The sequence below is a fragment of the Malaclemys terrapin genome, chromosome 7 (genome assembly GCF_027887155.1).
Source record: "Malaclemys terrapin pileata isolate rMalTer1 chromosome 7, rMalTer1.hap1, whole genome shotgun sequence".
Lineage (NCBI taxonomy): Eukaryota > Metazoa > Chordata > Testudines > Emydidae > Malaclemys > Malaclemys terrapin.
In genome coordinates, this window is record NC_071511.1 from 96,644,457 (window position 1) to 96,670,897 (window position 26,441).

At 39.3% G+C, this 26,441-nt stretch overlaps 1 protein-coding gene across 4 annotated transcripts in view; it reads right to left on the reverse strand.

Annotated features, from left to right (window-relative positions):
* Window positions 1–26,441, reverse strand: part of EXOC6 (exocyst complex component 6) — a 184,969-nt gene that overhangs the window by 62,195 nt on the left and 96,333 nt on the right. For all 4 annotated transcript variants that reach the window (XM_054034887.1, XM_054034886.1, XM_054034888.1 and 1 more), the window contains exons 16-17: window positions 22,942–23,053; window positions 21,042–21,176 (exon numbers count right to left, since the gene is read on the reverse strand). In XM_054034887.1, the coding sequence (XP_053890862.1) occupies window positions 21,042–21,176; window positions 22,942–23,053 (247 nt within the window). The remainder of the gene's footprint in view (window positions 1–21,041; window positions 21,177–22,941; window positions 23,054–26,441) is intronic.

Below are 26,441 nucleotides of genomic sequence, written 5' to 3' on the forward strand. Positions count from 1 at the left end.
CAACAAATGGCCCTGGTAACCCTCAAGGAGTCTTCCCACTACTTTCTGCAAAACTCACATTGTGCCGCCATGGGGATTAGGGGCTATGCTCAGGGAAGGAAATCTTGCTATGTTCTTCTGAGGAAGAGAAAATGAATACACGTCTTCCAATGTTGGGGCAGTTCTGTCAGGCATGCCCTGCCCGGTCTTGCAATCAGCACTGAAGGGTGGTTTGGCAATAACATCCTGTAGCTTCTCGATGACAAGTGATTCTAGTGCCGATCCCTCAGAAAGGTCTCTCTACTCCAAAATGGAAATCCCATGGATGACCATAGGCAGGGTCTCAGGTGTTACAACAGTAATGGGCCTTCATGCCAAAGTGGATGAGGCCAAGATTGGTGCCTTGCTATTGGTTCCAGAGACAGCATGGTCCTTGGTATGGGAAAAAGACAGTCAGTGCTATCTTGGATTTCAGCGTGGGCACATCGGTTGGGATTTCACCTTCAAACTTTTAGAGGAGTGAGCCTTAGGGGAGGCTGTTTACCTCCTTTTTGGAGAGAGGTATTTGTGCCATCCCTGGAACGATGCACCTTCTGGCAGACTACATCAGTTTGGTGCCCCAGCTTCCACGTTAACTCCACCCACAGAGCCACACAATTTTGCATAATTTTGCCACCCAACCTCACACGTGCCCTTTCCTCCCAGCTCAACTAGATTCCTCCTGCAACTTTAGAGGTACCATACCCCTTACCAGGCCTGGGGGGAGGGAAAGCTCCCTGGGGATTTTTATTCCCTCTCTCGTGGGCCTAGGGGGGAGTAGCTCACAGGTTCTTCATGCCTACCCACTCTCTTATACCTGGTGGGGGGAGGGGAAGGCAGCTCCAAGGGATTAGTCTTCTCTTACTTCCCAGACCTGGGGTTATAATATTAGAGGGCAGGAGAGGGGAGATGGAAGATGGAGGATACAGGGGAACTGATATATTGTTCATAGTAGGGGAGGCGCAGAGAGCTGCTTTGGGCTACTGGGCTTTTTCTGCTCTCCCCTCTTCTTTCCCTTCTTGTAGAATGGTGTCTGCTGCTTCTTCTTCCCCCTCCTGAGGGGATGGGAAGAGAACTCTATCTGTCTACTGCTGTAGCTGTGATTGGCTGCTTTTTCCCAAAAGGCAAGAAAGTGGGGAAGACAGCCTGAGAGTTTTTCTTCCTGAGTAATCTGAAAACCGAATTAAAGTTGGACATTCTCACATCATAGTGAGACTAGCTCCAGCAGGAGCCAAAAATGTGTTACTCTGAAATTAGGGAACATTGTAATTATATTTACTTGCCTCTAAATTATAAATAAATATATTTGTGCCAGATGAATGGGCAAGTAGAATTTAGTAAGGCTGCTCTAACTTGCTACTGCAGGAACAGACAATAAAATAGCTGAGCTGCTAAAAACTGGCAGGACAATGATATCAAAGTACTAGAAAACCATAAAGAAGGTATGGGAGTAACAGGAGGTACCAGATGACTGTCTAAAAATAATAACTGTACCGATCATGAAGAAAGGAGATCCTATCGATACAATAATTATAGAGGTATAAGCTTATGGTTGGGTTCCGAAAAAATCATGATGAAAGTAATTGTCAACAGAGTAAGAACAATTTTACAGGAAAAAGTAAGTGAGAAACAGTGCGGTTTCAGACCTGGCCTTAGTTGATGAAAAAAAAGCAAAAATGGAAATTAAAGAAATGGAAATTGCTGTTTTCATTGACTTTACAAAGGCATTTGATTCAGTTTGAAGGGAAGCATTATGGAAAACAGCAAAATCATATGGAGTTCCAGATAAAAGAATTGCCGTTATAAAACCTAAGTACAAAGATTCCTGCAATGCCATAAGAATTGGTGGGAACTAAAGCAACTGGTTCAAATCAAAGTTTGGTGTAAGACAAGAGGCCACGGAATCAGTCATGTTTCATCATGTTATTAAACTGGACATTAAGAGCATTAGACAAGTTGGAGGGTGTGACACTGAATAATCCAGAGCAGTAGTGGGCAATCTGTGGCCCGCACGTGGCCCGTCAAGGTAATCCACTGGCAGGCCGCGAGACAGTTTGTTTACATTGACCGTCCGCAGGCAGGGCTGCCCGCGGCTCCCAGTGGCCACAGTGCACTGTTCCCTGCGGCCTGCACCACTTCCTGCAGCTCCCATTGGCCGGGAACAGTGCACTGCGGCCACTGGGAGCTGCGGCCGGCCATGCCTGCGGACGGTCGATGTAAACAAACTGTCTCGCGGCCCCCCAGTGAATTACCCTGATAGGCCACATGCCCACCTCTGATCGAGAGTTAAGCTCCTTAACTTGCGCAGATGACCTTGCACAACTGGCAGACATGTTTGCATTGATGATGATACTCTTCACTCTCTTGGAAAACTGGTGTAGTCAACTTCAACTTACTATAAATGCCAAAATGACAAAGTGGTTGCATCTTGGAAAAGGGACAATAGATAAAGTGCAGAAGCTACATCATAGAACAAATAGAATCTTGTGAATACCTATGACACTTGATTAGTGAGGACAGTTCCATCAAGGATGAGGTTACAAGGAAATGTGCTTTAGCTACAAGTGCTGCACAGAAATGGATGAAATTATGGACTGGTACAAACATTATATTTGGTACTAAAGGGAAAATTTATCAAACCAGCATACTAACAATATTACTCTGTGGTCTGGAAGCAGCTGCATTAAATGAAACAGACATGAGAAGGCTGGAGGTAGAGGAGATGAAGAGTTCTTTGAAAGATGGTGGATGTAAAGTGGAATGATTTTAAGACAAATGTAAAGTTAGAAGGAGGGTAGGATGTGAAATCAGGGTACACGATTGGTTACAATTGAAAAGATTACAGGGGTGGGGACACTGCCGAAGATAAGCAGATAACAGGATGCCAAAGTAAATAATGCAAGCACAGCCAAGGTCAGTTCAACCTAGAGGCCAACCACTGACTAGATGGTGGGACATCATATGCAGGGACATGACCAGGCTGGGGTTAATGGAGGAACAAACCATGGACAGGAATGAATGACGACTCTATACTGTTCCTCGTGTCTGCAAAGATGCTCCAGGGTGAAAGAGAAAGAAGCTTTAACTTGTACATATGTAGATTTTCATTACAACAAAAATACTGATAGAATCTCACTGTTTCCATGAAAAAAATAATTTGATTTATGATTTAACTCTTTAACATATCAGGAAATTCGTAATTAAATATTCTATGGCATTCTTAATTCTACCCTCTTGCTTGTAGTCATTAAGTATTTACTCTTCCTCCATTCAGGCCCAGATTGGTCAAGTCAGACAAACCAATATTCAAGTTGGCAGCAAAACTCCCACTGATTTAAAAAGAAACAGGATTAGGCCCTATTTTAGGACATGCCAATACGGTCTTTTGTTGTATCACAACATGACATTGAACAACGTGACATACAATTTTGCCCAAAACTTATATGGGCTATTCAGGTGTAGGGAAAAAAAACCTAACGAAAACAAGTAACAACAACGCAGGTAAATGTACACATGTATTTACATAGGTATTAAATTGTCAGATTATATAAATCAACTGACATGCAACTAAATTTACTATCTTATTCCTGGCATAATTCCCTTATTCTTAATCATTAGAATACAAAGTATATGAACTGAGAATCTTAATTTCTCTTTCATTTACAGTTCTTTGCCTCGAGTTTCCTTGGGGAACTTTTAACGGAGGAAAAGCATTTACTGAATGTGTAAAAATGTCAAATAAAAGATTATCCTAAAATGGCATTTTATGATCAAAGCAACCTATAAAAGCATCAAACAGCTCTCCTAATTTGACATTTAAGAGTCTAGCAACTTGTTAAAATGTCAAAGTATTATATTGGCATTTACTATTTTGTAGATTGCTAGGACTGTAAAAACATCAGTTAATGATAAACCTTTACTTGATCTTTTTATTTAATTCATAACAATCTGTAATAACAAGAACTGTACATTAACTCCTGCAGGAGTGAGCTTCCTGACCCTAGTGTGATTGATGGTTTGAAAAAAAGCAGACACTAAGGGATTGGTTGTACCTTACCACCTGCTAACTAGGTCTAACAGCTGGCACAGGTCTATTTAAACAGTGACAGCACCCGTCCCCCTTTTTGTCCTCTGTAGCCAGATTTTGATTACACCCACCTATTTTGCTTTAGTTATAAAGTTACAATACCAATAGTGTACTGCCAATATTTTAATAACAAAGGGCTCCATATTCTCACCCAGGAAAAATATTGAACACACCAACCTTTTGGGGTAATGCGGTCCACTCCAAAAGCAACAGTTTAGTTTTCAGAAGTACTACTGTGATCCCACGGGCTAAATCAAACAGACATGGCTTACCAGTGTTTAGTAATGGGGCAAAATCACCTCAACTCTCCTTTTCATTTGGTAACAGAATTTTAACAAGGGACTTCTGGGAGCTCCCAAAACTCCTACCCACCATCAAAACAGTGAGTTGGATGGGAAGGGCTGATTTCTTCAATGACTCCGCTCCTTTCTTTGTGAGAGGCTCCTGGGGACAACTCTTCCATAGTATGGAGTATCACATGGAACCCTACAATATACATGTGATACTCCATACTATGGATACTCCCCATGTAGGCAGACATGGTGATAAAATGGAATCCTACAATATACATTTTATCACCATGTCTGCCTACATGGGGAGTTATTCTGAAATAGCTCCTGATTAACTCCCTGTGTGGATGCCGTATTCTGGAATAAGAGTGCTTTATTCTGAATTACTTTAATCTACTGGATTATAATAATCTGAAACAAAGCACTCTTATTCCAGAATAAGAGCGTCCACATAGGGAGTTAATTAGGAATAATTTTAAATTTACACCCTACCTTAAACTGAATTAACTTCTAAGTGTAGACAACCCGTTAGTGGGGGGACATAGGCTTCAATATGCTGATGACACCCAGCTTTATATCTCTATCTTGTCTAAACCAGACTGAACCACTCACCTAGTGTCTGAATGAAACACTGTCTAATAAAATTAAATAAGATATATATTAAAGTGATATCATGGAGGAAAATAGGCAAACCTCTCAAAGGTTAAAAATGGAATAAAATTTAAGAACATAAGAACGGCCATTCTGGGTCAGACCAATGGTCCATCTAGCTCAGTATCCTGTCTTCCAACAGGCCAGTTACAGATGTTTCAGAGAGAGTGAAGAGAACAGGGTAATTTATCAATTGATTCATCCCCTGTCGTCCGGTCCCAGCTTCTGGCAGTCACAGGTTTAGAGACACCCAGAGCATGGGGTTGTGTCCCTGACCATCTTGGCTAATAGCCATTGATTGACCTACCCTCCATAAACTTTTATAATTCATTTTTGAACCCAATTATACTTTTGGCCTTCACAACATCTTCTGGCAATGAGTTCCACAGATTGACTGTATGTTGTGTGAAGTACTTCCCTATGATTGTTTTAAACCTACTGCCTATTAATTTAATTGGGTGACCCCTGGTTCTTGCGTTATGTGAAGGAGTAAGTAATACTTCCTTATTCACTTTCTCCACACCATTCATGATTTTATAGACCTCTATCATATACCCCCCAGTCATCTCTTTTCCAAGCTGAACAGTTCCAGACTCCTCATTTGGAAACTGTTCCATATCCCTAATCATTTTTGTTGCCCTTCACTGTACTTTTTCCAATTCAAATATATCTTTTTTGAGATGGGGCCACCAGAACTGCATGCAGCACTCAAGATGTGGGCATACATAGTGAAATTATGATATTTTCTGCCTTATCTGTTCCTTTCCTAACTGTTTCTAAAATTCTGCTAGATTATTTTACTGCCACTGTACATTGAGCGGACATTTTCCAAGAACTATCCACATTGAGTCCAAGATTTCTTTTTTGAGTGGGGAACAGCTATTTTAGACCCCATCATTTTGTATGTATAGTTGGGATTATGTTTTCCAATGTGCGTTACTTTGCATTTCTCACCATTGAATTTCATCTGCCATTTTCTTGCCCAGTCACCCAGTTTTGTGAGATCTCTATAATTCTTTGCAGTCTGCTTTGGGCTTACCTATCTTGAGTAATTTTGTATTGTCGTCCAACTTTGCCACCTCACTGTTTACCCATTTTCCACATAATTTATGAACATGTTGAACAGCACAGGTCCCAGTATAGAACCTTGAGGGACCTCAATCTTTACCTCTCTCCTCTGTGAAAGCTGGCCATTTATTCCTACCCTTTGTTTACTATCTTTTAACCAGTTACTGCTCCATGAGAGGACCTTCCCTCTTATTCTATGAGTCCTTATTTTGCTTCAGAGTCTTTGGTGTGGGACCATGTCAAAGGCTTTCTGAAAGTCCAAGTACACTATATCCACTGGATTACCCTTGTCCACATGTTTGTTGTCTCCCTCAAATAATTCTAATAGATTGGTGAGGCATGATTTCCATTTACAAAAGCTATGTTGACTCTGCCCCAACAAATTATGTTCATCTATGTGTCTGAGAATTCTGTTCTTTACTATAGTTTAAACCAATTTGCCTGATACTAAAGTCAGGTTTACTGGCCTGTAATTGCCACGATCGCCCCTGGAGCTTTTTTTTATAAATCAGCATCACATTAGCTATCTGTCAGTCACCTGGTACAGAGGCTGATTTAAGCACCAGGATACATACCACAGTTAGTAGTTCTGCAATTTCGGAACTCTTGGATGAATACCATTTGGTCCTGGTGACTTTTTACAGTTTAATTTATCAATTTGTTTCAAAACTCCTTCCTGACACCTCCATCTGGGACAGTTCCTCAGATTTTTTTGCCTAAAAAGGATGAGTCAGGTATGGGAATCTCCCTCACATCCTCTGCAGTGAAGAGATTTCTATTTTGAAAAATTTAACACATAGGGTAGAGACATTTATAAACTGATCTTATGGAATATAAGTGGGATCGATAAGAAAAGGATATTCTTCATCACTTAAAATGTATGGGATCTGATATAATTTGCCTCCAAGAGATGTACTTAATAATAATGGTACATACCAAATTGCAGAATGGCTGAGTTGGTAAGGTGTATGCAGTTTTTCATAAAAAGAAAAAGGGATTAATCAAAAAAGGATTTTCCAGTACAAATGAAGCATGTTATATTAAAGTGTGGTTCCCTGGGGGAAAAAATAATACTTTTATGTCATGCCGAGGAGGAGAGAAACCATACAGGGTATCTTATAGCCTTGCTGTCTGTGCTTATAGTTAATTCTATGATCTTTTTTCTGGTGCTTAGATACCACAGTGACAGGCACAGTATGAACACCTAGATAATTAAATGAAGTATATCTAGCTCCATACACAAGAAGTCATATTGTTGTTGTCTAAATCCCAAATGAAAAAGTTCTGATGGCACACATAAATAAGTGTTCCTTGAAGTTACTGTGCACAGTACACTCCAGAAACAGTATAAGTGAGAGTACTTAATAAACTGGCACCTGACCATAATATGGACAAGAAAAAAGATAACTGATAAAGACTAAAGTGAAGAAAAATAAGGAAAATTAATGACTTAAGTTCTAGAGACAAGATGGATGAGATAATATCTTTTATTGGATCAACTTTTGTGGGTGAGAGAGACAAGCTTACACAGAACCCTACAGCTTGAAAGCTTGTCTCTCTCACTAACAGAAGTTGGTCCAATAAAAGATATCACCTCACCCACCTTGTCTCTTTAATATCCTGGGACCAACATGGCTACAACACTGCATTACTGAAGGAGAGGGAAAGTGAGCGACCATGACAAAGTCCTTACATTGAATGCAAAGGCTCCGCCCACCAGAAAACAGTCAAAAACTGTCAATCACAAGTGTTACTAACATAACCATCCTAATTCTAAGTTCAGCCAAAAGACTTTCAGAGCAGGAAAACGGAGAAATATAATATTGAAAGAGATACCACAACTTGAGAAGCAATCCCTGACTAGAGGTGATAGAGATCTAGGATAGGAAGACTAAGACTAACAGAATTTTCCATAAACAATTTCCCCTTGTTTTAGGTTTTCTCTTCCCCATCATACAACAAACATTAAGATGACATCTTTATGTTATGCAAATTCAGCAAACATTAAGACTTAGGAAGGATTCTCTTGTGGAGCTGCCAAAAGCATATATTCCATCCCTGTTTTGCTCCAACGTGACTTAGTGAACTAGTTAATTAGAGAGACCAAATTTAAAAAATAATAACAGGGCACTGTAATCAGCCTTCTCTGTCAAAGAGCTAGCCAGACCACAGGTACAGAGAAAAGAGGCATCATCCCATATGCACTAGGTGAATATGTTCCTGAAGGTTAAAAGCCTTCTCTTGCTTGCTTGACACTGTAAAGAGGGTTTGGCTGAGCTAATTAATTTTGAATGAGAAACATGGTCAGGAGAAAGCAGAATAGAAAAAATGGCTGGTATGATGTAGTTTAACATGATCAGTTCAGCCTAAGAAATTTTGGAAGGGGAACCATCCCAAGGAGAGCACTTTAACAGCTGATAATTCTGAACTGAGCGAGGAAGAGTTTATATGTTCAAGTTCCCAAGACTGTGAGCCCAAAAATAGAACAGTGAAGGAAATCACATAGACCTCAAGAATCAAGAAATTCCAAAGTGCAGAACTGAAGGAACCTAACACATACATATTTAAGTTAAGTGATATTTCTATAGAATTCCTTACTAAAGCAAGACTAAACAAGGCATTGTAGTTAACTACTGTGGCTAAAGAGAAGACTGACTTTCCCAGAAAGCTGACACCACTGTGAGAACTGGACCAAACAAATGAAAGAAGAGAATCTATGCCATAGAAGAGGAACCACCTTAGAAGCTGTCCATGGTCATCTCTTACCAGAGACTGTGGACAGAAAACCCCAATTTTTGCCACAAAATAATTCCTTGATAATTTAAGTTCAGTCATTCCTAACATACTTGGGAGCCCTAAGTAGGTGGTTATAAATTATCTGAGATTAAGAGTTAGTTTAAAGTAGTCTATTATCATTGAATAGGGGAAGAGATGCCTGCCTAGCACCTCACCAAATAGGAGAAAGGGTGCTGAGAAGGGGCAAGAATAGGGCAGCTGTGTGCCAACCTTCAATCTCCTAGGGAAGAAGAGCTACTCTGAAACTTAAAATACTCTGTCTCTACAGGCATAGCATTTCCAGTGAAAAGAGAAAGCTGTAGGCTACGAGGGCATATTGGAGCTGCTAAGGCAGACTGCTTTCTTAGCAGCAGCAGTGGGACAGAATTTTCTTTAGTGATAGAAGATCTTATCTACAGCCATCAAAAGGAAGAAGAGAAGGTTCCTTTAGGCAGGAAACAGCATCCACACTGCTTTGGGTCTGGGGAGGAGTGGAAGTTCCCAGTCTGCAAACAACCTGGTCATGGACTCTGGAGACAGAGAGAGAGAATGAACCACTGGACAATTTGGTTACGAGAGCAGTCACCAGCCAGTGAGAGTCCTTGTAGGCAAAATTAGTCATGAAGACAGTCATATAGGAAGTGTTAGTTGCAACATCAAGTCAGAAGTGAAGCCAGATGGTCTCTCAGTTGGGATATGTGAGGTAAGGAGGAAAGGACCACGAAATGAATCTGGAAGAAGAGGAAAGGACTCTGTCTGAGTGTGATTCACAGGTGGAACTAACCAGCATGAAGTTCTTTTCTTTGGCAGTACTGCACAAGACGCAACGCAACAAGTGTTCATGTTAGGAAGAAACCAGCCTGTAACAGCAGAAGTGAGGGAAAGATCACACTGTAAGTGCAGAGGCCCAGAGTGTCTAGAAAACAAAAATGGGACCATGGCAGCTGTGATGACAGCCAGGACTCAAGAGGGACACAAATGGATGAACAGGTCTTAAGTTGTATGGCAAGCTGGATGAGCAGGCAGAAAAGCTAGGCAGTGTTTCAGGGAGATTAAACTGAGCCTTAAGAACAACACTTATTACTTCAAGGAGACTGCTTTACTCTGGGCACATCCCAGGTCAGAGAACTCCAAGGGAACTTATGAAGATGGTGAATTTTTCAGCTAGTTACTTGAAGAATATTTTCTTGAATGACTGGAGACCCTTATCTGTGAGCATCTCTGAAGCAAAAGAGTCCACTCCCTCCTTTTACCAGTATCCATATTTCCTATTTTCTTCTTTCTTGTCTTCTTGTCTCTCTTCTATACAAAAGTTGTAAGAAAAGTTTAGAAAAAGAATTAGATCAAAGTACTGTGGTCTGAGGTTGCACTCAATTATTCCAGGACAAAGGAGGCAGAGAAAACTGAGATAGAAATAGGTGGCATTTTGTCTTTACACTGATTTTGAATAACAGTGTTTTACCTCCATTCTTTCTAAAACATGCATCCACAATTCTTAAAGTAAGGACATTCCTGTATAGGATGAGGGAGAGGGAGATGTGTAAGAAAATAAGAGTTCCTAAAAGCTTAGTTGACTTGCACCTTGTTAATGTATGGGAGGAAACCCACAATATACAAAATGAACTGCTCTGATACAGAATTATTTGGATAAACGTTTTGTGCCCAAATTAACTGCAGCAAAAACAAATACAAATTTGATGAACGAATATATCCATACAAACTAGAATATGCCCATGGCCAAGTGGCATCTCGTTTTATAAGGCATTCACAGAGAAGAATTGTTGAAATATAGGAAGAAGCTACAAAGAAATAAGAAAAATAGAGGAATTAACACACAGCGTGGAATAAACTAACAAAACTGAAGGACAAAATGTAATGGATTAGCATGCTTATCCAATATCCTCACTAAATACGGACACAAAATTTCTGTGATGGGTTCTAATAAAGCTTGAGAGATTCACAGAAAAGTTAAACAGGGTTTATTGCAAGAATGAAATCAGCAGACAATTTGAGGTGAACATTAAACTGTATTCACCTGGCCAGATTAAAGCACCTGGATAATTTTTTTATCTCTTGATTTATGGAAAGCCCTTGGTTGGATTGAGTGGGTAATTTAAATACTTGGAAGGATGAATCTATATCCATAACCAATATAATATATATCTATAGACACATATATGTGCGCACTCACATGGGAGACAAAATTGGCAAGGCCACACTGAATGGGAGCCCTCTTCACCTTTGCTCTTTACTCTACTTTCAAAACCCCGAGCAGAACAAATGTGAGCTAATGGGAAAATTGCAGGCCTCCAGGTGGAAAATATAGAACATAAATGCACTGCTCTACAATGATGATATCTCATTGTACCTCACCCATACTTTAACATCTGTGCCAGAGGTGATATTAGAATCGGATAGGTTTAGTCTTGCATCTAGGTACAAAACAGAACTACTCAACAGGATTAATCCTTTATAGTCGATTAATTTAAGAAATTCTGTTCCTTTGTTTGGGTGTACCAAAATATATATAAATAAATAGTTAAATACCTAATATTCAAGTTGCAACTTCTTAAGAGTTACCTAATAATTACCAGTAATTACCAAACCCAGCCTTTGCTGGAGAGAATGTGAACTCACCATGCACACTTTCTAGGTTAGAATGTGTTTGAAAGTACATTTGTTCATACATAAAATTTAAAACATCCTTGAGTTCTCCTTTGATAAAGTTAACCTATTATGCTTTGGGAGACAGTCCCTCAGATGTACAAAACAATAAGGAGATATTTATTCAAAATATATATCATAACAAGGAAATTGAATCACCACACTATGACTTTCCAGAATAAAACTCTACAAATTATGGTCTGGCTAAATGTGAGAAACATCTAAAGTCTTTATGACTTTCAAAATTATACCCGATGAAGTCTCTTTTACTTCAATAGTCAACAATTTATTAGGCAAGTATTATTAAGTATTGGATTTCAGAACTATACCTGTTGCCAAAGAATCAAACATGATAGGAATAGTGCAGATACAGTTCTCACTTCACAGCTCTTTCTACCATCACACAAGCTGTCAAAAGAGAATCAGAGAAAAGAAATGTCTCTTGTGGACCTCTCTCCACTTTTTCCATTTCTCTTCATAGACATAGAAAACTGCCATAAAAATCCAAAAGGATCAGTATATAACTGCCATGGTCATTAAGCTGGCAACAATACAGCAGGCACTGTATGGTGCTTGCAGAAAATGTATGGACTCCATCTGAACCTCAGCTACTATAGACCTTGCTTCCTTTTTCAGTTTCTCCAGGAGCTAATCCAAAAAAGGTGCACTTATCCTCAAGAGTGGGAATCCATATAGGCATTTCTCAAAGGAGAACTTCTAATGTTTTGGGGATTCTTCAATGATTTCCCATGGGCAGTTTTAAATTCACTTCTTCTGAACTATTAGATCACAGTTTCCATACAAGTGTCTCAAGATATTAGAAGATAAATGATCCCATGTTTAAAGCATGGATAATTGTAATTTTAACTTTAATTGACAACTAGTTAACTAGATGGCTATTAGTAGCTATGAAGATTTTCCATTCCATTATTCTGAATTGTAACTCTGACTGTAGGTGAGATCTCTGCTTCTTCCACAGTGTTACGATGGATTTATATTATTCGGTTTTTTAAAGTTCTAGAGAGAAAAGACCTTTATAATTTGGAAGATTGGTCAACAAACAGACATTTGTAAATTTTAATATATATTCAAATACATTAAATGTGATTACTGTACTTTATCTCCTCTTTTGTCATGAGCAAACTATAAATAAAAATTGAAAACAAATATAAAATAACAGCCAACATGCGTGATCAAGTCAGAGAAATGGGTAGGTGTAACCTCAAAAATATTTGGCATAAACAATCTTCCAGTTTGTCTCTCTTCAAATATGAACCCATCAATACCTACAAAGATACAGTTTGTTGGGGGTGACCTATAATGGGATTATTACACATACACCCAAAGCATGACATTTTAATTTATAGCATCCTGTAATTCTCAAGAAAGACATGACTTTCATATCCTGACATGTTTACCATTGTAAGGCTAAGCTCATTATTAACATAAGTCCACTTAATAACCTCTACATAGTCTAGATGAACTGTTTCATTTTAAAATCCAGTAGAGCATGTTATTTTACCAGTATATTAAAACTGTAAATCACAAGGCAACTGATCATATTGAAATAGCATCTCTAAGCCTATGTTGTGTTCATACAACTTCTTATTCAAATTATTGTGACAACCTGATTTGTCTCCCCAATACCAATAAACATAGGTCTCCTATGTATTTGACACCTTTAAGCTATTTCCAAGGACCCCGTATATTATGTGAGTAATGCATGCATATATTTTTGTTTTTCTGTATTGTTATGAGAAGAACCAACAGCTGTATTCCTAGGGTCAACTTTCCCCTGGACCTTGTAAGGATCCTGACCACTGTAGGTAAATCAAGTAATTTCAGCTGATTTTCAGTCCAAAATCTGCTCTATTTTATGTACAGCTGCCCACATTCCAAGGGACTCTTCTGGCAGCCAGAGACCATTGGAGCACAAAGTCCCCTTTCCTCTGAAAATGCCCCCTGTGTCCGGGCCAGAAAAGTTTACAGCATAGTGCCACGACACTGGCTCTATGTCATATGGAAATTCCTCTTACTCAGGAGGAATCCCCAGGTGGTCAGTTGAGCTATCTTTCTGGCTTATTTGTGTCACTATGGTGTAATACAGACCAAGCAGGGACCAGAATCTGGTGTAATTTTTCTTAGTCATGGACATTTTGAATTACTTGGCTAGAATGGAGCTTCCTCACATAAGTTGTCTTTAAAGATTTAATTGCTATGGCTAGGTTTGGAGTTAACCACATGCACCTATCTGACTTACGACTGAGGAGGATGGATGGCTTTGTGATTAAGGTTGTGGACTTGGAATCCAGAGACACAGGTTTAATTTCCACTGTACCATAGACATCCTGTGTGACAATGGACAGGTCACTTAGCGTCTGTGCCTCAGTCCCCCACCTGGAAAATGGACATAATAGTACTTTCCTACCTCTCTGGGGTGAAGATAAATTCATTAACTGTGAGGTGGTCTGCTACTATGCTGATGAAGGCTATTTAAGTACCTAAAGAGAGGCAGAGAATGTAACATGTTCCCATTACATGATTTTTTTTCTAGTTATTTATAACTTTGTCAAAGTAACAGCTGAAGATGAAATTTTCCATGCTGAGTGTATGCCTCGGGTTGAACTTTATCAGAGCATTTCAGCTAAAACGATCCAGCTATTTCTGAGAAACAGAAAAGGAGAAAATAGGCTGTTTTGCCCATCTTACATATTTTTACAACTGTTTCATTGAGAAGCAGGGACTTGACAACTGCCAGGATGGCAAGGAGGGGAATTATTCTAGTGTCAGGGATCTGTCTTCTGCAGTGCTGATGCAAATCAGCTCAAATCTGGTCAAGCAAGGCTGGCCCACAACATTTTGGCACCTGAGGCGGGGAGCTCAAATGACGCTCCCATGCCCCCTCGCTTGGGCCAAAACTTTGAAAGGTCTCAATTCTGCCTTCTTCCTGTTCTACTCGTCTCATGGTACTGCTCTGCTACCTACCCCAATAAAGGAGAACTAACAACTTAAAATGTCTTGTTCAAAAATGTTAAGTAACACTTAACATTCAAACACCTGAACAGCAAATGTAACTTTTCTTGTCTGCATAGTAAACACTGACATTTTTATCTGTTTGAATAAACAAAGTGGTGCTTTCTGTGCCTTCTTGGTTGCAAAGATTTGAACTGGTTCCTGAAGGTCCACAGTCTGGGCCAGCTCATGCTTTATTGAGATGGTTGCAAGGCCGACCAGCTTCTCCTGTGTCATTGTGGAGTGTAAATGTGTTTTTATTAACTTCAGCTTGGAGAAGCTGCATTCTCCACTGGCAACTGTTATAGGAAGTGTTAGAAGTATGCGCAGAGCAACAAAAGCATTTGGAAAGAGGATAGTCAACTTATTTGTGCACATAAATTCCAGAACAGCCTTTGGAGTTGATCCTGCTGAAATGTATCTTGAAAGGGCTTTCAGTTCATCACCTAAATCACTCGCATCAATATCATGCATGTCATCATGTGTCAACACAGTCTCTAGTGCCCTGCATTGCTGGTGTAGGTCGTCTTCAGTTATAGTGAGGAGTTTTGGAATATCATACAACATTCCAAATATACTGCTGTGTTCCTTGAGCTGCATGAAACGTTCTTCAACTGACTGTATTGCACAATCTAGCACCTGGTTAAAGAATTCAACTTTGAATTGTTGTTTGGGGTCTCTTATGGGATTATCCCATGCCTGGTAATCAAAATGTCTTCTTTCTTCGGTGACTCCTGTATTCTTGAATGGGTGGGAAAATAGCTTCAGTGTGAAGTTCCTCTGCTAACTTCTGTGCACTCTTCAGACCGTTTTGAAATCCCTCATCTGACCAGTAAGACTATAGGTCTGACTTTGCTTTGTCCAGTTGTTCCATTGCTCCAGATATATCAAGGTCAACACCTTGGAGTCTCTTGCTTACAACATTTATTTCATGTCATGCCACAACACTAAGACACACAGACATTTGAAGTTATGTATCAGGATTCCATTTGTCTCTGCCACTGTTCTCCCACGAACAGTTCTTGTCATAGCATTATCCTCCATAATGGCAACATCTATCTTCCCAATTTGGTGTTTGATAGGCTTTATCGCCTCCACTCTACTTTCCCATCGTGTGGCACTCAGTGGTTTCAGTGTGAGAGAGGATGTTCGCAGATGTTGCTTCAAAATTTGCCATCTATGAGTTGATGCAGAGAAAAATACATAGATGCTTTGAATTACATTAAAAAATTCAGCAGCCTCACTAGAAGCTGATGCTGCATCACTGACCACCAAGTTCAATGAATGAGAACTGCATGGGACAAAAAATGCTTGAGGGTTTAACTCTTGGATCAATGTCTGCACTCCTCTGTTCTTTTCTCCCATGTTGGTACCATTATCATAGCCCTGACCTCTCATGTCAGTTATCGCAATTCCCGTATCTTCCAGCTTTTTAAGAAGCACATTTGTCATACCAGCTCCTGTAGTATCATCAATGTCAATAAATTCTAGAAAATACTCTCTGACCGTCACCATTGCAGGGACATTTTCACTAGGTTCTGTTGTTGTTACAATACGCACCATTAAATTCATTTGTTCCGTATGACTGATGTCAGGTGTGCAGTCCAGAATAACAGAGTAATATCTTGCTGACTTCAGATCTGCCACAATCTTTTGTTTGACTTTCGTTGCCAGTAACTGTATGATCTCATTTTGAATTGTTTTTCCAAGGTAGTGGTGTGTATACATGTCTTGGGTGGTGACTCTTCTGAGATGCTCCTGGAGTACAGCATCAAACTCAGCCATCAGCTCCACAATTTTAAGGAAGTTTCCATCATTTGGCACATACAGCTGATCTGAAGTGCCATGCAGTGCTAGGTTTTGGGTAGCAAGCATTCTCACAATGGCAATGAGTCTTTTCAGAACATTTTGCCAGTAAAGAGACTCTGATGCAATCTTCTCTTGATGCTGATCATCTATGGTGGCCTTTAACCTTAGTCTCATCTCAAGTTCTTTCCACCTACGTAATGCTCTCTGGTGATTTGCTGCCTTCTCACGGCATGCCAGACTTTTCCAGTCCTTTGTTCCTGTAGAACCCAGTGTGGCTGGAACATTATTAGACCGCAACAAAAACACTAGGCAGCATTCTGGGTTTTTGAGTACATAAACCATGGCCTCTCCACTTTGTCACCACTGGGGATGTCACGCCAGTAATGTGTTGGATGGAAACTTCTATTTTCATTGTCTTTGGGGAACATGAAGTTTTTCACTTGCTGTGGCCCATGCAGTACAAGGAAGTCTCTCAGGCTACTGCTCAAGTGGGTCCACAGTCCTGGATCATCTAGACTTAAGGAACTAAACTCAGCAGCAGCTGTTTCTTGCGCCTCCACCACACTCTTCTCTGATCTACACTTTTCTTCAGGAGTGTGCATGGTTACATCCATTTGAGATGGAGATATGGATGCTGCAGTAGCTGCCAGGTCACCTGCACTCTGACTAACTGGAAGATCAGACATCTCCTCACCACTCACATCCTCACTGGAGCCGGAAGACTCACCGTGAACATTTGTGTCTATGTATCTCAGGAGAGCTCCTTCCTGCTTAGATAGAAAAGCTTCCTTTGCTTTCTTTCTTTTTCTGAATGCTGCCCCTCATGACTGCTGTTCTGTACCAGCTATAGTGGCTCTCAACACTCAGTGGAAGGCGACAAATAAGCAGGCTGGTAGCAGGGCCTGAGTGAGGGAAGATATCAGCATCTTAAGGGCCTAACTGGCTCCTACTACTTCAGTTGACTGCCTGTTCTCCTCAAGTGGGTTCAGGGAAGCAGCAGGAAACAGGAAGCTCCCTGAGAAGCTGGTGTTAATCAGTTCAGGCTCCTGGGGGTGCTAGAGAGGTACATAAGAGGCTCTTCCTCCTCTCTCTCCCTGCAGCTCCTGCTGCTTTCTGTTATTCCCTCTCACCTTTTCTCCTGCATTGTCTCTTGTGCCTGTTATGTCTCTTGTGCCCTCCTTCCTCCACCATCTCTGTGCACCTAGAGCAGAGAGAATACATATGCACCAGCAGCAGACAATTTTCTACACTCTGGGTCCTAGTGGCCCCCCACACACACACTGTCTGGCACCTGAGGCAGCCACCTCAGTTCGCCTCATGGTAAGGCCAACCCTGTGGTCAAGTTATAACCTCTGAAAATGTTTCAGGTTACACATGATCAATAGAGGCTTGTTGAGAGTTTGGCAGCTAAATTCTCTGAAGAGTCCATCTGCACTGAGCATGCTTTATCCCTGCACAGCTGCTATGTGCCAAACAGACTGCACATGTATGCTCCATCCCAAGGCTATAGGGGCTGAGCAGGACTTTCCCTGCAATTGTTCCTCTTGGCAGCTGAGAGCTACTGTGGCGCAGAGCACCAGAAATGAAAACAGAAATAGTGTCTCCTGTGCTTTCAATGTATCCATTGCTTGCACCGAAGCAGTGAAGAGGAGGAGGAAGCAGCCTGACTTGAATGCAGAGTAGTGAGGAGCAAAGACAAGGTGGGGACAGAAGCAGAGAGTCAGAAGAGGACAGGAGCAGAGAGAGACAGACATAGGAGTTGGTGTGTGGAATTGATAGAAGCAGAGGGGAACAGAGACAGGATGGGGATAGACTGAGGCAGAAGGACTTATAACCACTAGGGAACATTCCTCTTAACAATCTGGAATTGAAACCAGGATTTCTGAGTCTCAACATTATTTCTTGACCATCTACAAATAACTGTGAAACCCTCTAGGGGCTGAGAATAACAGTCTACTTTCACCAGTTGCTCCATAAACTCAGGTAGCAGTGATCTGTGCAGAGGATCTAAAGGTTCTAAACTGAAACATGGGTGTCAATATGTTTCACGTGATGGAATTTCTATTTTCTCAGTTTGCTTTTTGAGAAATCTAGGAAATTACACACACAAGATTACATTAAAAGAACATAATTAAGGTTGCAAGGTCAAGCAGTCAAAAGTTATGAAATGCCATAATGCAACCTTAATTCAAGTCCTGTCCCTTGTGTGCATGCATTATGATACATGATTTAATTACATGATCACATGCATATTTTTTCTGAATAATTTAACATAGTTTTTTTGTATGCAATAGATAAATAAATAGATCCCAGAAATCACATATTCAGTGTAAATTTAGGAATGGTTTCCATTTGGAGTCACAGATGTCTATCTTGGAACATACAAAATTGTAATGCAGTACACAACAGTTGTGATGTCAAAATCACAGCATATTTCATTAGCAGATGATAAGATAATAACGGTGACATTCTGTAGATTCTGATCTGACTGTTCTCTTTCCACATTCCTGAAATTTTGGTTTAGCCATTGCATCCCTTGTATAGGTAGCAATTTTAAATTAAGGTTATGCAAGTGGAAGTGAAGTAGTATTTTAAAGCAGGTGGAAAGGTGTTTTTCATGTGCTGATATATGTACTTTGTAGTAACATGCAATAAATTGACCACCGCCTACATTCCAGAAAGTATTTGTCAGGTAGTAGCCACAGCCAGAGGCAAGATATCTGACTAGACAGAACTCTGGTCTAATCTGGCTTGGCAATTCTTGTCTAGTTGAACATTTTAGAGATTAAACTGTGGCAAAAACGTATTTATGAGTGTAAAAGTACAAAAAATAAAGAGATATGGACACATGAAGCTATAATGGATAGATTTACAGAATTTACTGGGCTCCCACATATAAAATTAGTATTCTAATAGAGAATAAAAGTTGTCAGAGTCGCTTGGATATGGCTAGATTCTTTTGGACGGGGACTATTTTTTTGACTGTACAGAGCCTCAGATAATGGGCCCATGATCCTTGACTGGCGGCCTCTAGGCACTAACATAATACAAATAACAACAAAACAACAATTTTACATATGATTCAGGATTGCTCCATAACAACTATAGTCTAGATTAGAATACTGTGCTTACCTCATACTAGAAACCAGCACTCAGACGAACATAATATTCCCTTACATTAAACCCTTCCTGAACAATTACCTTGCCAAAAATCAATGGAAGAAGCAACAGCTCAGAACCATGATGCCACACAACAGGCTAATGGTACAACTACACAGCAGCTGGGAGTGTGCTTCCCAGTATGGTTAGACAGACACACGCTAGCTCTGCTCCAGGTAGCATGCTAAAAATAGCAGTGTGACTAGGGCAGCATGGGCAGCAGCTCAGGCTAGCTGCTCAAGTACAATCCTGCCCAATCCTCTAGGTGGCTAGCTTCTGTCACCGCCCGTCCCTCCGCAGCCACATTGCTATTTTTCGTGTGCTAGCTCAACTAATGCTAGCATGTCGGCCTACCCGTTCTGGGAAGCACCCTCACAGCTGCTGTGTAGACAAACCCTTAGCTTGATGAACTGCAATGAAAATCTGTGCTGTGACTAGATTTGTGATTCATTAACCTTCTTATATGTAGCTCTTTTTGTGTGCTACAAGATTGACATCTATATGGAAGCCAGTCCTCAATTTACACTATGAATAAACAATTTCTAGGATTACAATCTTATTAACCATTAGGCCAGATAGATGCATATGATCAGCTAATATTAGAATTTAGGAATCAGCAATTGTTTCCCGCCCATAGCTCCCCCCAACACAGTTTTTCCGCCTTCTGCCCCCCACTTAGAATAGTATTAATCATTGAATTATATTGACTCAAACCTTTTAACACTAGACAACAGACATCGGTATAAATAAAATAGGGTGGTATAGAGCCAGATATAATTACATTTTTTGCATATATTATTGTGAATGAATACTATTTCTTATTTTAAATGAAAATTCAGTAAAACCTGATTCTCAAAAGACAAATATATAACTATTATTGCTTTACAAACCATTTCTAAACTTCACAAGTGAAGTTCTGAATTCTGTCTTGCTGTTACCTAAGAGCCTTCAAAACAACGTGTTTTCTAGCAGTGCAATATCAGAATCACGTTTTCATTCTCAGGTTGAAATGTAATTATACTACAACAGTTTCACTTTTTAAATTCTGTTTCTTTGACATTACTAAGTAAGAACGCTTGAAAATATATCATGAAGTACAGCAGAAAAAGGTAAACGTTGTTTGTTTGATATGTTCTGAAACTAAACATTTTGCAGTATATGAAGTACAATCTATTAAAGTTTATGATACAGTAAATAATAAAATCGCAAGTTACCTCAAGACTAAGGCATGAACTATCTGCAAGAGATTGCTGTTTCGATGTACATACAAACACATTTTCATGTCCTATTAATGTTTAAAATGCCATAAAAGAAAAACTACATTTACCTGTTCATTGTTAATACTGATAATTTATCTTTAATTCTCAACATTTAGGAAACTGTTAATGTAAAAACATGTAAGAACCCCCTGGGCCCTCATTTATTTTTCTTTTTTACAGTTAATGTATGGTGATTTTAATGCAAAGATTTTTAGACTTCATAATTTAAATGGTGGACATATTACATACCTTAAAAGTGGAAAGACCATACAGCCTTGCAGTGTGAACAGTCTCTTGGGAAATATTTGTAATGTTAGTTATGAAGTCCTCAAGGTATTTACAGGCTTGTTCCAGGTGTGTTGTGTTTATGATGATTTGCACCAGCTACAAAAGACCAAAATTCCGGTAAAATGCCCTTGTATCAACAAATATCACCTGATTTTTTTTTAAGAGTTATTGCTTTCAGCCACTGCATTGCTAGTAGATAATTATAGTATTACAGGATACAACTGAATAACTGCCAATTTTAAAGTCAGAATGCAAATACTGCTCACAAGTCATACTACAGTTTAAAAACAAAAATTATAACCATCAATTCATTAAAAAGAAATTCCATTTTACATTGTAAGACTGTTATGATTAAAAAAAGATCACCATAGTCAAATTAATAATTCCATACCACAAAAATCTCTGCATTACATTAAATGTTAAGGTCACAAAGTGAAAGTCAGAAGTTAGGAAATTTCAAAGTTAAGATTGCACCTTTGTGCATAAACTATGACCCAGTATTATATGATACTCTCTTTTTCTGCTGGACCCATGTCCTTGTTCAGTACACAAAACAGACAAGGCTTCGTGGATGAAACAGCATTTCAACATTTCTTAAACCATCATTGTACAGTGTGTGGCCCCATGCCTCATTTACTGGATGGCAACCAAACCCTGCCCAATATAAAGGATTCTTCTCTCTCTTTACAGTCTTTTCTATGGCCCTTCTTCATTTTAGTAACTAAGCACCTCAAATATAATAAAGATTTTATCTTCACATCATCCCTGAGAGTTCGGGAAGTACCCTATTTTACAGATTTACAACTAAGGCACAGAGAGATCATGTGCCTTCCCAAGATACTATAGAACCCATAGAACCCAGATTTCATAGCCTCAGCCCAGTTCCTTTAACTGCAGTATCATTCATCAGCTTTCAGTAGACCCGTGCTGCCACCATAGCACAGCATATAACTACAGGGAGTGAGACACCAGGCTAAGAGCTCATCTACACAGTGAGTTAGTGCTCTGCAAGTCAGGACATGATCTACAGCACACCAGCTTTCTGTGCACTAACATCCCATGTGATCACAGCCACAGCAGAATGAAAATCCTAATGTACACCCCACATGGGATATTAGCACATAGCTAGCCAAAGAACTGTATATTCACCCCCTGGCTTGCTGCACACTAACTTGCCACGTACACAAGCATTAATTCACTTTTCAAACCTGTCTCGTTTTCAGTCCAATACACACCCTGAATGAAGCTGGGGTCCTGTAGAAAAAACAGTATGTGATCATGTAATAAAATATTTTATTGCAATGCACACACAAAAGGAGGACAGGTGGTATAGGGAACCTTAACTTTGTTGTTTCTTGAACTGATCGCTTCACTTTGCAGCTGTAATTGTGTGTGTGTGTGTGTGTAATTTCCTATTTTTAAAAATATTAAGAAAGAAATTCCACCATGTTCTCTATTTGTACATAGCAGAAGAATGCTCTGCACTGAATAATGTGCAATCAATGAGGCAGGAGCCCTTAACTTATTCCTTGCACACCTATGTCTTATTGAACAGGACTCCTTCAATGCAACCCTTCCTTCAATATGCATCCACATATAAATATATATTTCATTAGACCCAACACTCTATAGCGTTGTCATTTTCATATGGAAATATACATCTATACATCTTCCTCTTTTTCTATTTCTTGAATTTATACATAAAAGTGTTTCTTGCGATTTAAAACCAAACAAACTATTACATTTGTTAACCTGATATAAAGCTTAGTACTACAATATATCTGGATTTATGAAAACATGTTTAGCAGTAATTGTCCTTTATAAAAAAAAAAATCTTTGGGCTATGTATTTCATAACTTACCTCTGTTAAACCTATGTGTGGCTTTTTGATGAGGTTTTGTAAACAACTACTTAAAGTTCTTGTTAGCAGCAAATTTGTAGATTTTCTAAGCATATCATCTATTTCTGTCGAACTGAAAAACAAAGTTTTGGATACTGTTAAACCGTATCCAAATAAAGTTACAATACTTTAATTGACATATTTAGCACCTTTACATCTTCACATGCTTAGCATCTTCAACATGGCTTACAAACATTAACAAACCCTCTCTGCTATTTAAATGGCACCAACATCTACTGTCCTTCCATTTTTTCAGGCCTTTCCTCCGTTCTCCGTTGTTTTCCTCCTGACCTAGTTATTTTCTCCTTTACCAACTCATGGCTGTGCCACAGTTTAATATTCAACATATCTCAGAATTATATCCTTTTAATTAGATGGATTTAAAATCCCAACACCAAAATCCAGGATCAAAATTACTCAAACACTCACTGCACTTATGCTATATGAATTTCTGAGCTTGCACCAACAGTGCGTCACAACCACTTAGGAAAGGCATTGACTGGGTTATCCCAGTATTTTGTGGTATCAGATGTTCAGGCCATCTAATCACATTAACTAGTAACCTGTCAGTCTCCCCATAAAAATCCCATTGATGGAAGTGATGAAGTCTAGTGGCTCCTCATTGTCACATAAAGGTAATGTGTGGTGATCAGAAGGCAACTGGGAGTCAGGAAATTTCTATACATGTTGCAGAAATAATATCTGTCTACTGACTTGGTTAAGTAGTTAAAGAAATTTAATCAGCTTCAGTATAATTAAAGTGACTAATCTGTCCTCTTCTGATACACAGCAAGGACAAAAGTATGCCTCTCACATCCTTTTCAACAGAATCAGATATCAGAACATTAACCTGCTTCCAATCTGAAGTGACTGGTTGGGAGTTCTGTAATCAGCCAATCACAAGGAAGACCTCTTTCTTTCTTTTTTTGGCTTCAGAGGGGTGCCTCCTCCCCAGTATCATTGCTGCAATGAATAAAACATTCCCTCTAATTCCAACATTTAACACCACCAAAGAAAGAAAGAAAGAAAGAAAGAAAGATAATCAAAGCCACTACATGTACTGGTAGGTCATGGAACACCATAGTGGGAACTAATCACTGGCCAGGAAAATTGTGTCAGGTGAACAGAAACACACACTACTAGCACTGTGTCACCAGCAGCTAAGCAGTTTAAAAATCAGAAACATAGGAACTTTCATACTGGATCAGACCCAGGGTCCATATCCAGTCCCCTATCTCTGGTAGAGGCCAACACTGGATGCTTCAAAGGAAGGTGTAAGAAACCCTGCAGTGGGCAGATATGGGGTAATCTGCTCCCCTACAAAGGCCTCATCCTAATCCAGAATAGTAAGAGATTACCGTAAACCCTGACATACCTTTTTTGTTATTATTAACTATTATTATTTCTTATCCATATAAACATCCAGTATCTCTTTGAATTTTCCTAAATTCTTGGCTTCCATGTCTGATGACAATGAGTGCCACTGTCTGATTATACATTGTGTAATATATTTCCTTTGATCAGTTTTGAACTTGCCACCTTTAAATTTCATGGAATGTTTGCTTTTTTGACCATACTGCACATTGAGCAGAGGCCTTTATGGAGTTGTCCCTTTTTTGAGTTGATATAGTCAATTTAGAACCCTAAGAGGTGCACAATCAACACACATTTCCCCCTTCAATGAGCATTACTTTGTATTTATCAACACTGGCCTTCATCTGACATTATTTTGCCCATTCACTTAGCTTGCCTAACTCTCTGAAGTCCCTCAGTCTTCTCTAGTCTTGACCAATCTAAATATCAGTGTCATCTGCCAATTGTTCCACCTCACTGCTTGTCCCTCTTTCCAATCATTAATAAATATATTAAACTCCAGACGCAATACAGAATCTGGTGGCATCCTGGTGTTAACCTTTTGGCATGATGCATTGGCATTTTTTCCTATTGTTTTCTGTCTCTTAGCCAGTTTCTGATCTGTGACAATATTTTGCCTCTGACCACATGACTATTTAGTTTCTTTAGTTGCCTCTTGCAAGGGACCTTGTCAAAAGCTTTTTGAAAATCTAAAACTATGTCAATCTGGTTATCTGTATCAAATATTATTGACACATTCAAAGAATTCTAATAGATTAGTGAGATACAATTTTTCTTTGCAGAAATCATGCTGGATAGACTCCATCATATATTAATTATTCTATTTCAAGGATCACCCCAAAGCCATTTTAAAATAAGTAGAACATTAGAGTATTGGAGGATACCATGGTAGCTGTTTTTAATGAGGGATTGCATATTTTTGCCAGCAGTTCAGCCACTTCATACACGCTCCTCAGCACTCCTAGATTTACACCATCTGGGCCTAGTGACTTGTTGCTTTTTAAATAATCAATTTGTTCCACCACTTCTTCTGGTAACTCAATTTCTGATAGAACCTGTTTTTATTATCAAAAACAATCAGGCCTGGAGTACGTATCCCTCTAACATTCTCTATGGTGAAGACTGATGCAAATAAACCATTTAGCTTCTTAGCAATGTCCTGTCTTCCTTAATTGCTCATACACCCTGGAGGAAAAAAAATCAGGAAACCTACCTGGAGATCATGCCAGAAGTTGATCCAATGGAAGATATTACCTCACCTACCTTCTCTCTCATATCCTGGGATCAACATGGCTACAAAATGCTGTTACTTTAAGACTAAGTCAAGAAAACAGCCACTCCCTTTTGTGTCCTCTAAGAACAAGCTGTTCCAAGAGCAACCATTAAAATCTTGAGAAATTGCTTCTCTAAATTTTGTCATATTGTGTAACTTGCCTGGTTTATATATGGGTCATTTTGTAAAATTTCGCAGCCTCTTCAATCTCTCTCAATACTGTGCACTCTATCTTTTTCTTATTCGGGATGCCCTACTAACACATTTACATTCTTACCACTTAGGTTTTATACCCCAAGATTCAACTGTGTGGTCTTATCATTCAACATTTTTACACTGACAGATTCTATGGAATATTTTAGATACAGTGCTACTCTGATGAGTTTTTAATATGAGTTAGAGTCTGCTGGAAACTAATTTGGATTGATTTACTTGATCTATACTGTGTCAAACTGCTAATAAAACCCAATGTTGTTTGACAGAGCAGAAGAAATAACATGGGTGCAAAACACATTTAAGTAATGAACTAAAAATGATTGGTTGCTCAGCATAAGTCACTTTCCAATCTACACATCCCGAATCCTTTCAGGGGGTCACTCTCAGCTTCTTTTCACTTTTAAAATTAATAGTCAAGGCTGGGATTCTCAAGGAAACCTAACACAGACACCCAATTTCCAATGAAAGTCAATTGGAGATGGGCACTTAATTCCCTCTGCTCCTTTGAAAATCACTGCCCAAGTTTCCAGAATATATTTGGCAATACTACTGCTGAACCCTGATGATAACTGTCCTGGAAACAGCTCTCATATTCAAT